The 16,325-nt window shown below is 47.3% G+C and overlaps 1 protein-coding gene across 15 annotated transcripts in view; it reads left to right on the forward strand.

The window, feature by feature from the left end:
- Positions 1–16,325, forward strand: part of NAV1 (neuron navigator 1) — a 2,160,095-nt gene that overhangs the window by 2,057,951 nt on the left and 85,819 nt on the right. For all 15 annotated transcript variants that reach the window (XM_085644319.1, XM_085644290.1, XM_085644280.1 and 12 more), the window contains one exon: positions 11,913–12,010. In XM_085644319.1, coding sequence (XP_085500445.1) covers positions 11,913–12,010 — 98 coding nt within the window. The remainder of the gene's footprint in view (positions 1–11,912; positions 12,011–16,325) is intronic.

Consider the following 16,325-nt stretch of genomic DNA (forward strand, 5'->3'; position numbering starts at 1 on the left):
ACCCAGGCTGAGGGCTCACCTCAGCTGGATGGATTGATAACCTTTCTTCCACAAGCTAGGGCCTCCTCTCCACGAAGAGAAGATGGGAGGGGCTACAGGCTCATCAATTAGCAGCTGTCACTGGGTGCCAGGCACCAGGCTGCACCAAGGAGGGACGGCAGCGTGGCGAAATGGGCTTCAGAGACATGTTGCCAGAAACCCTGGACGATGCCATTTTGAACAAGCTCAGAGGCTGGACAAGAAGGAGGGAGCAGGGGCAGGGACGTGATGTGTCGCTGTTTGATAGGACCAACAGAGACTTCCTGCCAGCCCCCTACTCAGCTTTTAAAAAGTGCTTGCACAGGAAGAGAAGGTCTCTCCGGGGTGTGGTCTGCTGAGGGTGAAGGTGCTGGAGCCTGGCGCAATGGGCAGTTGGAAGGAGAGACCCCCTGACTTCCCCCAGGACCCTATCGGCACCAGAAGAAGAGCCCAGGACTGGTGCACAGAAGCAGGGGCCTCTGCGCAGGGAGAAGAGAGGCCCAGAAGGAGAGCCTGGCGAAAGCCTGGCGCAGGGAGCCAGTGAAGACAGCACCCTGCTGAATCAGAGACCCTGAGGGCGGAGGAAAGTGTTCCCAGTGGCTGGGGCTGGTAAAGAGGAGCATGAAGCGCCCCATAATGCCTCGCCAGGCATTTGGAAATTTGCAGTTTTGGTGCTTTGTGGCCCCCAGAGGAGGAGGGTCACCCTCACTTGTGAAAAGGTGCTGGGGGAGCTGCTGGAGGTGCACAGTCCCCCGACCCCCCGCACGAAGAAATCTGCCATTTTGGTGCCTGGTCACCCTCATGTGTGAAAAGGGGTGCAGGGGGGCTGCAGGGGCACTGAAGTCTCCCCCAGCATAAAGAAGAACAGTCCACCCCTAAGTTTCACTGGGCATCTGAAAGAATAACCCCTCAAGGGCTCAGCCAGCCTTTAACACCTTCTAGGCTGGAACTTATCTTCTACAGCTGAGGGTGTACTATGAAGTGCATCATGGAGTGAAGGGCTGAGTTGGGGATGTCTGGAGAAGGGCATCCCCTGGAGGTGAAGTGGTGTAATTGCACCGAAATCCATTTACTATTGGTTATTTCTTTTTAGGTGGACTGAAAGTCACATGTGTAAAGTGAAGTACCTGTCTAAGGTGATGTTAGGCTAAATGGAGTTTTGCAGCGTGAATCTTTCTGGATTCACTATGCTGTGCATTATTCCGCGGTCTGGTGGTTGGGTCCGGAATCGTAGTCTTTCTTTTGTCTTTTTTTTGTAGCCCAGGTGGGCGTCGACGTCCCACCATTTGGTGTACTTCTCGTGACGTCGGCATGCTTCCTGCGGAAGTCCCACCTTGGGGCGCCATCTTCAGATTCTTTTTTCCGCCGTTGGGTCTGGATCGTCACCGAGAAGCTCCAGAGTTTTTTAACGAAGAAAGAAGAAGAGCACGAGTTTCATCGAAGGAAAATTAAAGGAGACTACAGACAGGAAGAACATCGAGCCGGGACGACGAAGAAGGAGGAGAACCTCGAGATCTTCGACGTCCAACGGAGAATGCGCACTCAGGGACATTGAGCGCAGGAATGGACAAAACACCTTTTAAATTCTGCCGTAAGTGCCACCACAAATACGCGCAGAAGGACCAACATCCGGTCTGCAACCTTTGCCTGCCAGTCGACCACGAGAGCAAAGACTGCAACGCCTGCTCCGCCTTCACACCGAAGACACTCAGGGTGAGAGAGAGAGGCAGAGGAGAGCCAACTACAACATGGAAGGCAAGGGTAAGGCCCCGTCTCTGTACAACCTGGGCCTCTCCACCGACGATGAAGACAACGTCGCCGAGGGACCTGATGACTTCACGGTCGCAGAGACCGATAAGAAGACGTCTGACAAGGTAGGAGAGACGTTGAGCACAAAATCCCCGAAAGGGCCCCAAAAAACAGACTGACTCTCGAAAACCAGAGTCTAAGTCCTCGAAAGGAACACCGGTGCCGAAAATTTCGAGTGGATCCAAGTGCCGAAGGCCGCTGAAAAACAAAGTTCGTCTAAACAGGCCCACGAGGTTGGGCGTTCGACGACGAAGGACAAGGTCGCGTCGATGCAAGCTCCGTCGAAAAGGCCAGCGCTCGACGCCGAACATGCCTCCGAAATGGAGAAGAAAAGGAGAAGGCTCGAGGCGGAGATGGAGAGCATCCTTCAAAGGAAGAAGGAGTTCGACAAGAAGATGAAGAAATTCACAATCCCAACGAAACCCCAGACAGTTATCGTCGAGGTCGAAGAGCAGGACGAGTTCGACGCCGAAGAGCAGTCAAACTCCCGAAGAAGAGGAAGATGATCTCTACTATGAGGGAGAAGAAGAGGAGGAACAGCAATCGAACTACGGCTTGGCGCTGTCGACGGCGCAAGACCTGGAATGGCAGGACCTCGACGCCGAAAATCTAGAAGAGCCCGTGGAGACTTATCCTTCGAGGCCTTCGCCGCCAGATGATATTGGGGCTTACAACATGGTCGTAAAGAGCGCGGCTGCAGCTTTTGGCGTGAAACTAGAGGAGGAAAAACCGAAAGCTGACTTTTTACCCGAGACACTGCTCCCCATCCAAACTAGGAGCCAGTTCCTCCCCATGCTTCAGAGTGTCATGAACCAGGGGAAGGAGGCGTTCAAGGACCCTGCAACATGCATATCCATCACACCCAGAACAGAGAAAAAATATAAACACTCCTCACAGGACCCTCCATACATCAAGGGATCTGTCACAGCAGACTCCATTATCGCATCTACAGCCAGAAAAAAGGCCAATGTTCCGGCAACCTCTGGATCACCTCCTGACATGGAGAGCAGAAGGATGGACCTCACTGGGAGAAAAATAGAGAGAAACGCGGAAATGCACTGGCGCATGGCGAACTCCAATGCACTACTGAACAGGCACCAGTACCAACATTGGGACGAAATGGGGGACCTAATCAAGCATCTCCCCGAGCAATACCAACAAAGAGCTTCGCATCTAGTGGAAGAGGGGAAGAATATAGCAAATTCATGCCTTAAAACAGCATTAAACGGGGCATAGACATCAAGCAGACTGATGGCAATAGGGATGACTGAAAGGAGACAGGCCTGGCTCAGAATTTCAGGATTCAAGCAAGAGGTACAGAACAACATCCTGAACACCCCTTTCAATGGAGAAACGATGTTCGGGGCACCAGTCGATGAGAAACTCACCCAACTCAAAAAAGAGAATGAGACTGCAAGGTCCATGGGGGCCCTGCAATTCAGAGGGATGAGAAGAGGTACCCCGACACGGAGACCTTACGGAAGGGGAGGAAACCAGCCGGGAATGTCACATCAAACATTCCAGCAAGGCGAGGGTCACGGGCAACAGGGGCAGCAGAAACAGAACTGGCAGTACCAGCCTTGGGGCCAGTCCTTTCGCAGTAGGGGAAACGGACGAGGCCAAAGAAGAAGAGGGGGAGACCAACCCGCCTCAAAGTGGCTTCGCACGGAGGAGAGTGCTCACCCACAACATCCCTCCAAGGGTAGAGCACAAAGGATCCAACAAAAGAGGGTTACACGAACCAAACACCTACGAGCATGCAACACCGGTGGGCGGCAGACTCAGATTTTTCCTCCAAGAATGGAGAAGAATAACAGACAAATGGAAACTCAACATCATACAGTACGAATACTGCATAGAGTTGGAAAGGAGACCTCCAAACATAAAACCAAAGAGAAGGGAACACTCAGGACAAGAGCTAGCACAACTCGTAGAGGAAGCACTACAGCTACTCCAAAAGGAGGCCATAGAACTAGTACCATTCAAAGAAAGGAACAAGAGAGTGTACTCAAACTACTTCCTGGTACCAAAGGTGGACGAAACACTAAGACCCATCCTGGATGTACGATTCCTAAACAAGTACGTAAGGACGCAAAAATTCAAAATGACATCCCTACAAGAATTACTCCCACAAATTAGAGACTGAGACTTCATGTCCACCGTGGATCTCAAAGATGCCTACCTGCACATCCCAATGAACAGGCAGCACAAGAATCTGTTAAGGTTCACCATCAACCAGGATCACTACCAATTCACAACCTTGGCATTCGGTCTAAAGTCCGCACCAAGGGTTTTCACCAAATGCATTGCAGCAGTAGCAGCGTACCTGCGGAGGGGAAGGGATTCACGTGTATCCTTACCTCGACGACTGGCTAATAAAGGCAAATTCACGCGAAAAATGCGAGGAACACGCACAGCGTGTCACAAGGACACTAACAAAGCTGGGGTTCTCAATACACTGGGGGAAATCATCAATGGAACCAGAACAAGTGAAGATCTTCCTGGGGGTGCAGATCAACACCGTAAAGAGAACGGTGGTGCCCAGCGAGAAAAGGACACTAGCCCTGCTGAAGGAGACATGCCTCTACCAGACGGGGCGAGCTCTGACAGTGAGAACAGCGAGCAAGATCATGGGGATGATGGCGTCATGCATTCACCTAGTTCCCAATATACGCTTACACATGAGACCATTCCAGGAATGGCTGCAACAGCAATGGTCACAAGCAAACGGAAGTTGGGAGGATCTAGTGGTTGTAACGCACGCAGTGCAAGAAGAGATAGCATGGTGGAACAGGGAGAACATAACAATAGGGAAGCCCTTAACACCACCAACCCAACAGTGACAATCACCAGAGACGCATCCCAGATAGGATGGGGAGCACATATGAACAAGCTCAGAGTGAGGGGTCTGTGGACTCCAGCAGATGCGGTCAGACACATCAACTATCTGGAATTAAAGACCGTACTTCTTAAGGCTGAAATCCTTCCAGAAAAAACTGTACAACCAAAGGGTGTTGATACAAACTGACAATACTACAACTATGTTCTACATAAACAAGCAGGGAGGGACACAATCGTTCCCCCTGTCCAACCTGGCACAGGAAATTTGGAGATGGGCCATCACGCTCAAAATAGACCTGCTGGCCATACACCTACCGGGGAAGGACAATGTAGAAGCAGACTAGCTGCAGGCAGACTTCAGCATCCCACGAGTGGGAACTCAATGGGCAGGAAACGCAAAAACTATTCAAGAGGTGGGGCACACCGACAATAGACCTGTTTGCAACACACCTGAATGCAAAGTGCCAAAACTTCGCATCCAGACAACCAGGAAAACTATCCCAGGGGAATGCCCTATGGATAAGTTGGTCAAGAACATTTGCCTACGCTTTTCCACTGATACCACTGATACACCGGGTACTCAACAAGTGCAGGACCAGCAACATGACGCTGATCCTAGTGGCACCACTGTGGGCAAGACAGACATGGTACTCTCAAATAGTGGAAATGGCACAGGGGCCACCACACAAGTTCACCAAAAGAAAAGACTTACTCTCCATGCAGAACAGAGAAGTTCTACATCCAGAGCCAGAGAGCCTCTGCCTAGCGGCATGGCTCCTGAGGACATAGAGTTTGCACACCTTAAGCTACCTCAAAGCACTATGCGAGTGCTCCGGGAGGCAAGGAGACCGACCACACGGAAATGCTATGGGGAAAAATGGAAGAGGTTCACACTGTGGTGCAGAAAAAATAAACTGCAAAATAAGTTGACAAGGGAATCAACGATGCTTAGATACCTCACGCATCTACTAAAAGCCAAACTATGTTCGTCTTCGCTAAGAGTCCACCTAGCGGCGATTGTGGCCTACACACGAGGCGAGACGGGAGAAAGTTTCTTTACGCCACGAGTAGAAAAGAGATTCCTGGAAGGGGAAAAAAGGATAGCGCCACCAAAGGGGATTCCGCCGCCGGCATGGAACCTCAACATAGTCCTGACGGAACTTATGAAGGCGCCCTTTGAGCCCATCCACAAGGCCTCACTACAAATGCTGACAATAAAAACAGCCTTTCTGGTGGCAATAACCTCGGTGCGCAGAGTAAGCGAACTGCAAGCGTTAACGCTGCAAGAGCTCTACATCCAAATACACAAGGACCGAGTCGTAATGAGGACTGACCCACACTTCATGCCTAAGGTTGTGTCAGCATTCCATATGAACCAAACTATACAAATACCTAGTTTCTTTCAAAACCCAGCCACAAGCGCAGAGAGGGCACTACACACTCTAGATGCTAGAAGAGCGGTGATGCACTACATCGAGAGAACAAAGGAGCACAGGAAAACCAAGCAGTTTTTTGTGTCCTTCGCAACCAGCTTCCTGGGTAGACCAGTAACGAAAAGCACCATTGTGCGATGGATCGCACTAACGATACAATTCTGCCACAAACAGGCAGGGCAAGAACTAACGGAGGGGGCACGGGCCCACTCCACAAGAAAGAGGGTTGCAACGATTGCCTTTCTTGCAAACACACCCATTCAAGACATATGCCTGGCGGCAACATGGGCTTCAGTGCATACGTTCACTAAGCACTACTGCGTGGATATACAGATGAACAAGGAAGCACAAGTAGGACAAAGGGTGCTTCAACATATATTCAACGACCAACGCTCATCTTCCACCCAGCCGCCACAAACATGACAAACCGCTACAAAGTCTATGCACAGCATAGTGAATCCAGAAAGATTCACGCTGCAAAACGAATAGTTTCTTACCTGTCAGTGTAGGTTTGCAGCTTGAAGATCTTTCTGGATTCACTAGCGAACCCACCCACCTCCGCCAGAAAGATGAGGCAGGAGAGGTAGGTGGAAGGACAGAGAGTAAAAGAACAAAAGAATACTGAAAGTGTATACATTGAAAAAGAAAATACTAAAGAAAGCCTAGGGTTCAAAAAAAAAAAAGGGAAAAAAGAACCCGAAGATGGCGCCCTAAGGTGGGACTTCCGCAGGAAGCATGCCGACGTCACGAGAAATACACCAAATGGTGGGACGTCGACGCCCACGTGGGCTACAAAAAAAAGAAAGACTACGATTCCGGACCCAACCACCGGACCGCAGAATAATGCACAGCATAGTGAATCCAGAAAGATCTTCAAGCTGCAAAACTACACCGACAGGTAAGAAACTATTCGTTATGTTGCTGGACCTTCCTGCTAGGGGGTCTGGCTGTATTTACGTAATCCCATGCTTTTACCTGTGATTCCTTTTAAAGTGAAGAGGCGCACTGCAGGAGAAGTGTAGTTGCCAGGAGCACTTCTTTTGAAGGGACTGTAAGTCACATGTGTAAGGAGATGTCATAAGCCAAGTGGGGCTATGTTGCCAGACAGTCCTGCTAGGGTGTCTGGCTGTATATGCGCAATCCTGTGATTTCATCTATGATGCCCTTAGGGGCTGTAATTGCAATGCATTCAAATAATCAACCAAGGTGATGAGTACTGTCATTCTAAAGTGTGCGTAAACCTGGATTCTTGCTGCTGCGCTTAGGTGAAGACCCCAGACTGCTAGCCCTTAAGATATAGAGGTGCATACTTTATGGTCAGTAGAAGATGCTCAGTCAGGGTCATGTCACCAAGGCAGGTTTTCCCCTTTTTAATGCTTGTTGAGGTAATGGGGTGGTTCGCCACTGGGATGGTGCCAGTGCGCAGGGCCCTCGCTCCAGGCTATGTTCAACTAACTGCATTGGGGGCAAGTTGATGTGCATACATGGGAGTGGTGGTACTACACCCCCCCCCCCCCCCTGCGGGAGGGGTGGAGATGTTATGCAATGTCACAAAGTAATTCCAACAGCTTATGTATATTTGTAAATTGGTGCATAGTATTGAGTGGTGTGTGTGTGTTTCATAAATGTACTCTTACTTTTATAAAGCAAAGTACAGACTGGACAATCCATTATTGAGTTATTTTTGTGCACCTGCAAATGGCGATTACTAGCCCACACCACCTCTCTTGAGTAAGCCTCAGACTGCTATGCAACACTACCCTCTGCGAGTCAGGCGCTACAATTGGGTGTTTGGTTCCCCAGTGAAGGACAAATGTTGTCATGTTATTTGTGCAGGCCGCACAGATGCTGCCTCGTTTTCCAACACGGATAATTTGTAACATAAAACATTTTTACCAGCATTAGATTCACAATGCCTTTTTGCCTGCTTTAATCTTTGAAAAACCAAACGTTTATGTTGCTGCCAATATTTTAAACCCATCTCAGCAAGGGCTTGTAGTGAAATGTAGCTGCTGGTTATTTCTCCCATTCACTGTTGTCATTCTTCCTCCGACGTTAGTCATTCCATCCTCTTGTACTCACTCTGAAGATGTTGGCGACTCAAAGGTTATGTGTCGTCATTAAACGTATCTGTTCGTTATACATAGGTGATGCAAGTCCCTCCATTGTGTTATGGGGTAGATTAAGTAGTATACATGGCTAGTGCTAGTAATCATCAAGAGGGTATTTAGCACCAAATGACATATTGTAAGGAGATGCTATTTAGTTCCATAACTTAAGTCAGTCTGTGATTTCTTTATTTCTATTATTATTATTTCTATTATTATTATTTATTTATTTTTGCAACAAACATCGTTTTGACTATGTATTCAGGCTTTCAACACTGACATTTACTGCGTTAATACAATTTTTTTCAGGCGTGGTTTGGTGGGATAGAATTGTGCTCTTCTTTGCTGCACATCAGAAATTGCAAGTGAGGTCAGGGCGAGGAGCTTTCAATAATATGTAGTGTAAAAGCTGCCTGTTACAGGGAATGCTGATAAACGGTCATAGACCTCTTGAGTGCTTACAAATGAGTAAAGAGAAGTCTGTGCTCACTACCCTATCCAAAGAATGGCCTCTGTGGACATCTTTCTATAGGCTAATAAAATGCTCGCACAGCCCACGAGATAGATAATCGTGCTAGAGAAAAATCCAATCTATAACTACCAAAAATAACTGAGCCATTGAAGAGTCCAGGCCTCCGGGGTTGTGTGCAGATATGTGAGAACAGCACATTTCTGTATCCTGAAACTAAATGAGATCACTGGACGAGAGCTCCGAATAGCTCTGCATAGAGATAGTTCATGTCCAATAAACAAGCGTGTCTTAACAGCCAATTAGTGCTTGCTTTAGAGGAGCAAGCGAGACATAATTCACAAGAGAGACTGATAGTGCCAGAAAATGCTCCTACAGTTAGGATATCTTTGAAGATATGTATCACTGTGTGTGATTAGCACAATAAATCCCTTCTTCTGTCAACAATAGTTTTGTACACACTCTCTCTCTCTGAAGCACATGGGGGAATAGTTAAGATGCATTGCATTTAGTTTACTTTGCACTTTTGGTTAGAAGGATATAATTTTAAACTCCTTTCTAGTCACAAGTATTGCATTAACCATCTTGTTCTTTTCTGTGTGCTGGGATTTGCAGCTGTGGCGGTACCCCTGAAGGCAGCAGTACATTTCCTATAGGAATAAAAAAAGAATGAAGGGGGATGGGATTGGGAAGACGAGAGCTCCAGGCCAATCACGTGAGCTGCGGCTCTTTTCATAAACATATACGCACCATGAAGAGCATAATCTGCTTTAATGTGAACCAAGAGACAGCCTTTATCTTTTGAACAAGGATCAGTTGTTAAGAGGTAAACAAATGTTTCATTGGACTATTTGTGAACAACAGGCAGGCATATTCAAACAGAGCTGTCACCTTGCATTAGTCACGCCCTGGTATCCCGCTATTTTGCAGTGCTGGGTTCCAGATGTCCTGGAGTGTTTAACTGCATATGAGTAGGAAATATGTGAGGGGGAATACAGCAAGTTGATTTAGATTTCAAGAGTTTGAATTTTCAGAGAAACAACCGGCAGTTTTGAATACCAATTTCCTTAATTTTCCAATGGAAAAACACACCAGAATGAGGGCGTACATGATTTACAGGACCTAAGCTGCATCATAGAACAGAAAAGGCGCCCTCCGAAGGCTATGATAAGCAGGAAACAAAGACGGGAGGAGGCTGGGGGGGGGGGGGAGGTGGGGGTGAGTGCTTCGAACATGCGCCTTCCCTTGCAGTAAACATAAAGTTAGGGATATGGCATGACAAACAGAGCTGCCGACTGTGGTCCTGGGAACCCGGGTTCGAGCATTGGTTTCGGCTTCATAAAAAAATGCTGATGTTATTAAATAATTTAACACACATCATTTATTTACAGCCTCTTGGGACTCCTGTGCTAATTGCTTATTTTAGTGCATTGTTGGCTGTAGGACAGTTACAGATCGGCTGAACAAATGTTGCTGTATCAAAACAAGCGGGGGAGGGGCCTTGCATGGAACAGAACAGGCGCCCTCAGAAGGCTCTGATGAGCAGGAAACAAACCGGAGAGGGGAGTGCATCGAACATGCGCCCTCCCTTGCAACAGCAAAAAAACAAGTTAGGGATGTGGCATACTAAACAGAGCTGCTGACTTCGGTCCTGGGGACCCATGTTCGATCCCCGCCGTAGGCTTTACAAAAAATATGGAGACAGTATTAAATAACTATAACCAATATAATTAAGCAATGTTTGAACCTGTTCAGTTACAGGGTCAGTGAAAATGTTTTTGAATCATCAAAAGAAAACATTCGCCGAACGCGTCTGATGAGCAGGAAACATAGATGGGAGAGGGAAGTGCATGGGTGAGAATCGAATGCTGTGTTGTGTGCGTTAGCTGGGAAGCGAAAACGGTGCCTGGAACAGCAGATAGGAGAAAGTCGTTTAAGAAAATAGCACTCACAGAATGTAAATAAAACACGGAGAGTGACAACACACGTAAAAGGGCCAGTCCTCATGAGAGGTTACAAAAGAAGAAAAGGAGGTACTAAGGAGAGACTACTAAACCTATTCACAAATCATAAGCAACCATTTAAAGTGAACAATATCAGGAGCCAATTGAAAAGATGGGCGGGAAATGGGCAGAACTTCAGATCCATACCTTAACACAGCATGTCTCGAAGAGACAGTGCACGCGCTGCCTAGGCGAGACCTAAAAATCATGAACTGTCCCTAGCTAGTCATTTCAGAGACCAATTTCTATGCAAGCTGCAAAAATTAAGCTCAAGCAGTAGACATTTTAATTGAAGTAAAATGTCAAGCAAAACCAAAATAATCAAATGAAGAGAATGCAAGTACATTAAATGTGCTGTAGTAGAGAGTCCAATTAAGAATTAGAAGTATGAGAAGAGAAGCTTGGAGGATCTTGAAAAAATTGAAATTCTGAACAAGCATTTGAGGTATGTTCACAATAGAGAATATGAAGAAGTAGCCAACTTTCAGAGGCAGGCTTTGCAATGGAAAGAGGTAGACAATAGCTCCTTTGTAAAATAAAATCACATTGGCACTTGCCAACTTTCTGTTCGGTAAGGCAGTGGGTTAGATAGTATGCAGTGCCGAAGTGTTTTAGGTGGGTCATCCAGAGCCATTCATAATGTTCAATAATCCTGTGCCCAGGGCTACATTGGTGAAGAACCGATTGTGAGTAAAAGAATACTGGAAACCAACGTCCAGTTAACCTAACCGCTGTAGTTGGGAACTTAATGGACAACCAATAAAGTTAGGTGAAATTCATGCTTTTGAATTACAGAACCCAGGGCAGCTTTGTTTCACCTGGGTGATGTCATGACGGACACATCTGGTTAGACTTAATCAAAAGGGAGCAATGAGTGTCGTCTGTTTGTATTTCTTCTAAGTATTGTACATGAAGATTCATACACAATCTATGCAAGATAGGCTTTAAACCTTGCATTATGAATTGGAAAAACGTAGCTTAGTAAAAGTAGGCAAAGGATGCTGTGAATGTAATGCAAAATGTAGAAAACTGCATGAGGAGCAGTCTTAATAGTATCCGCTTCTGTGCCTTTTTTGGTGGCCTTTTAGAGTGTTCTAAAGATGTGGTGGATTTACTATGTTGAATGGTGCTCTATTGTGTAGTGGTTATAATTTGGTGCACTATTCAGTGTGGCAAGTATAATGTGAGGTTTTTATGATCTGCTTCAGCTTATGATTTTACCTCTTTGTAGATTTATCCCCAATGGATGGAATAAATGGCTGTTCCCAGAAGGAAGAAGTTTCTCTTCGGTTAGTTGTTCGACTGCCTCTCCAGCACATCATTAAGGGTGTAAGTGCCAGTACTTTCCCCTCTCTGACCTCAGTCCCTGCCAGAGCCAGCTTTTGCTTAGACAGCGCCCTGGGCAAAACAAAATGTTACGCTCTCTCTCACTCCTCTTTAAAAATCTAGGTGTTAAAAAGGGGGTAAGACTAGACAAGGAAGGTTAAGGTGCTCCACAAAAAGAAAACCAAACCAAATAATCACTCTAGTACCTGTAGCAATCTTAAAAAGCATTTAAGAAAAGTTTTCTTGGGAGCTAGGTCGAAGGGAGAATATGGTAGACGGCACCTGTGCCCCTCTGAAGGTTTCACCCTGGGTGTGAGCCCAGCCCGTCCATGCCAAAGGCCGGCCCTGGCCATTTTCAACTTGCTTCTTCTGCACTTTTGTCATCAATTTTTAGTAGTGAAAATGTCCTTGTCCAGCAAGCAAGATTCCTTTTTTGCTGATGACGATTGGGCTAAGATGTTCATTGTTCAGGTTCTGTTCCCTGGGAAGGATGCCTTGTTGGGGATTGATGGTAGCAGTGTAGAACTGCAATGATATAATTTGGATCCATCACCATAAGTTAAACAACGTTGATTGTGAGCATAGATATGAATTTTACTGCAACCTTCTAATTCACATCATAAGTTTACTCCCTGTAAATACTGACTGTAACATCACAGATCTGTGGCTGCAAATCTGACAGAACAGCATGGAGAAAGGGCAAGCAAAGGAAAAAAGTGTGCTTCATTGTATTTTTTATTTAAAAATGTCTTGCTTTCGATATTCTGGTTTAAAAGCTTTTTTAGGTGCCTTGTGTGCAGGTATGGCACTGGTGCAAGAGCGTGTACCGTAGATTTTTTTGTAGTAATTCAATCAGACTTGAAGCTAAGTTTAATGCAGAGGTCCTCTTCAGTCCCACAGTTGTAGAGGTGTAGGGTGGCAATCCTCTCTGCACCTAGTCCAGGGGTTCCCAAGCTTTTCTATGCCCCGCACCCCTAGGACATGTTTGATTAATGTTCACCCCTCCTACAAAAGTCTCCCCGGATTCCTATTATGCATACAGTACATCTGTTGTAACGAAATATGGACTGATACGTGGTGCGAAGTTTCATAAGATTTATTAGTACAGAGACCCACGAGCCGCTCGCCACCGCTGCGCGGGCAGAACTAAAATGGCATCCCCGTGAACTCCCCCTTTCTGACGTCACACACCATTACTGATTGGCAGAGATAGTCATGTGATAACGTTAACACAAAAGACAGACTACGTCTGACATAACGGGGTGCATTCTGTACAATTAGTACATATTCAACATCTCCTTTTTTTCACAAAACAGAAATAAACGTCGTCGATCCATAACATAATCGTCATAGCGCCTCGGCGCTCTTACCTCCCTCCTTGGTCTACTAAAGGCATACAGTGAGGAACCCTTTTCGGAACAAGTGCTGCTGAAGCTGTGACTCAGGCCACGAGCATCCTGCCCATTAGGGTGCTCCCTCTTAACTCCACCTTCCGCCCGGCTCTCGGCATAACCACTCTCACACCTGACTGCTTCACTCTCGGCCCCACTGCTGTTCCTTGTCTGTTGATATATGGATATGTCCATGCCTCTTCCCTCACCATGTGCTCCCAGGTTGGCACCCCCTTCTTCTTGCCACTCTAGAACACTATCGTCACAACATTCATTGCTCTCAGAACTCCCTTTCAGTAGTATTTCCTCCTGACCTTTCTTCAGTTTGACTACATCATCCTTGCTGCGCCAACCTTTGCCCTCTAGACACACTGCACCTTTTGTCGCTTCTTGCACACGTACCAGCAGACCAAACACAGACTCTCCCTTCATCACCTTGTGCGGCTTTCTTACTAATACTCAGTCTCCCTGTTCTATTATCTTCACCTTCGCTTTGTTTGCCGCATCAGCGTACTTCTTTGAACTCTCTTGTTTGGACACAATTCTCTCCCTCCCTCCCAACCTCTCATCACGTATAACCTGCGTTTCCTCACTCACATTGTACCACCTGTTGTACTTGGGTGTAAGCTAGTTTGTGCAGCTTCTTCCCCTCATTAGAAAAAACGGGGTGTGCCCCGTGACCACATTCGGAGTGTTATGGTAAGTGCACATTTTTTCAGCAAGGAACTCCTTCACATCGAGATGAGATGCAAGGGCAAGTTGAACGCCTTCTTTAATAAACTTGTTCAGCCTCTCGACTTGGCCGTTGCTCTTGGGACTGTACAAAGGTGTTTTCTCTTGTTTGATCCCCAGGGCATCCAGGAAATCCGTCATTTGCTTGGACACCAACTGGGTGCCGTTGTCGGAGACCAGGACTTTCGGCTGTCCCTCCATTGCGAAAACATCCTTTAAGACCCTTATAACACGGTCTGTAGTGACAGCACGGACAAACTTGTAGTGCACCCATTTAGAATAATAGTCAGTGAGCACAATCAGATATCTGCAGTCCTCAGGCAGCAGGGTGAACGGGCCTGCAAAGTCTATTGCAATTTTACTCCAGGGGCCCATCGGTATTTCTACCAGCTGCAATTCTCCCTTACTAGTCTTCCAGTGCTTGTCAGCTTTCAGGCACTGTTCGCATCTGTCTATGTAATTACCTACATCACTGGTCATTCCTGGCCACCAATAGTACATTTTGAGGATGTTCTTGGTCGCACTGCTTCCTGGATGTCCCTTGTGCGCGATCTTGATTAATTTCCCCCGCAGTCCCGCCGGTGGAACGAACAAGTCGTGACGCTTCAGGAATCCATTTTCAATAGTAAGTTCCTCGCTCACCTGTTGGAAGCTCTTCAATTCACTCTGTAAGTTCCGGACAGGAGGCCACTTGGTCGTCATATGGTCCATCACTTTTAAGAGGACGTTGTCTTCCTCCTGACTAGTCAGCCACTCGGTTTCAGTGATGGAGCCGTTGCACATCACGGTAGCATCCACCAACGCCACCACGCATTCAGTGTCATCCAGAGAGGGTTCTTCCATACCGCTCACCGGCATCCGGGACAGGCAGTCCGCTCTGTAGTTGAGGCCACCTTTGATATGTCGTATCGTAAAGTGATACTCTTGCAATTTGGACAGCAGTCGCAGAAGCCTCGAACTCGCTTTTCCATTTCCTCGGCCTTCCCCGTCCATCATGTATACCAACGGCTTGTGGTCCGTGACGATCTCAAACACCTTGCCCCACAGGTAATTTTTCAGATTTTCCACAGCCCAAACACACGCAAGTGTTTCCCGCTCAATGGTACTGTAACTCTTCTCCGCGTCGCTGAGCGTGCGGGATATGAAGGCTATGGTGTTCTCTGAAATTGACAAAAAACGGCTCCTATGCCCTTGGCGCTGGCATCGACGTTGATCACATTCCGCAGATCCTTGTTATAGGGCCGCAGCACCGGAGCCGCGGCAATGGCCTTCTTGACGGATTCGAATGCAACGTCCTGCTCACCCGACCAAAGGTACTTCTCATTTTTCCGCAGCAGCTTCCTCAGCGGTTCAACCTTATCCGCGTACCCCTGGACGAACTTGGAGTAGTATTCACTGAGGCCAAGGAAGGACCGTAGCGCGTCTTTATCCTCCGAACGCGGAGCATTGCGTATCGCCTGTACAAGGTCGTCTTTATGTGCTATGCCATCCGGAGTCAGCACGTGACCCAAGTACTCAATTTTTGATTTCATGAACTTGCACTTATCTTTCGACACTGTCATCCCCTTGTCACCTAGGACCCCTAACACCTTGCTCAGTAACTCCAAGTGCTCCTGTCTGCCCCTTGTGTGTATCAAGATGTCGTCTTGGAATGCCTCGACACCCTTCATCTCACGGAACAACAAATCCATCAGTCTCTGAAAAACCCCGGAGGCCGGGCCAGCCCGAAGGGTAACCTGGCATACCGGTAAGCACCGAATGGAGTTATGAAGGTGGTTAATTTTTTTGGCTCCTTGGTCAAACAGACTTGATGGTATGCTGATTTTAAATCGATAAGAGTAAAGTACTGGGACCCAGACGTAGACGACAGTATCTCCTGTATGTTGGGCAGAGGGTGGCAGTTAATCAGTATGTTTTTATTCAGCGACTGGAGATCAACACAGAGACGGATTTCTCCAGTTTTCTTCTTTTTCGAAACTACAATTGCGGATACCCATTCCGAGGCACCGGCTTCTTCAATCACTCCTTCCTGTTTAAGCTTGTCTAGCACGGCTTTCAGCTCACACCTCAGACAGAGGCACGGTCCTAACCTTGTGTTTCACTGGCATCGATCCCTCCTTTAACTGTATGTCATGCACGAAACCCCTCACGCACCCCACTGCATTCCTGAACACTCCATCAAACTTGTCTAACAC

The sequence above is a fragment of the Triturus cristatus genome, chromosome 1_1 (assembly GCF_964204655.1).
Source record: "Triturus cristatus chromosome 1_1, aTriCri1.1, whole genome shotgun sequence".
Lineage (NCBI taxonomy): Eukaryota > Metazoa > Chordata > Amphibia > Caudata > Salamandridae > Triturus > Triturus cristatus.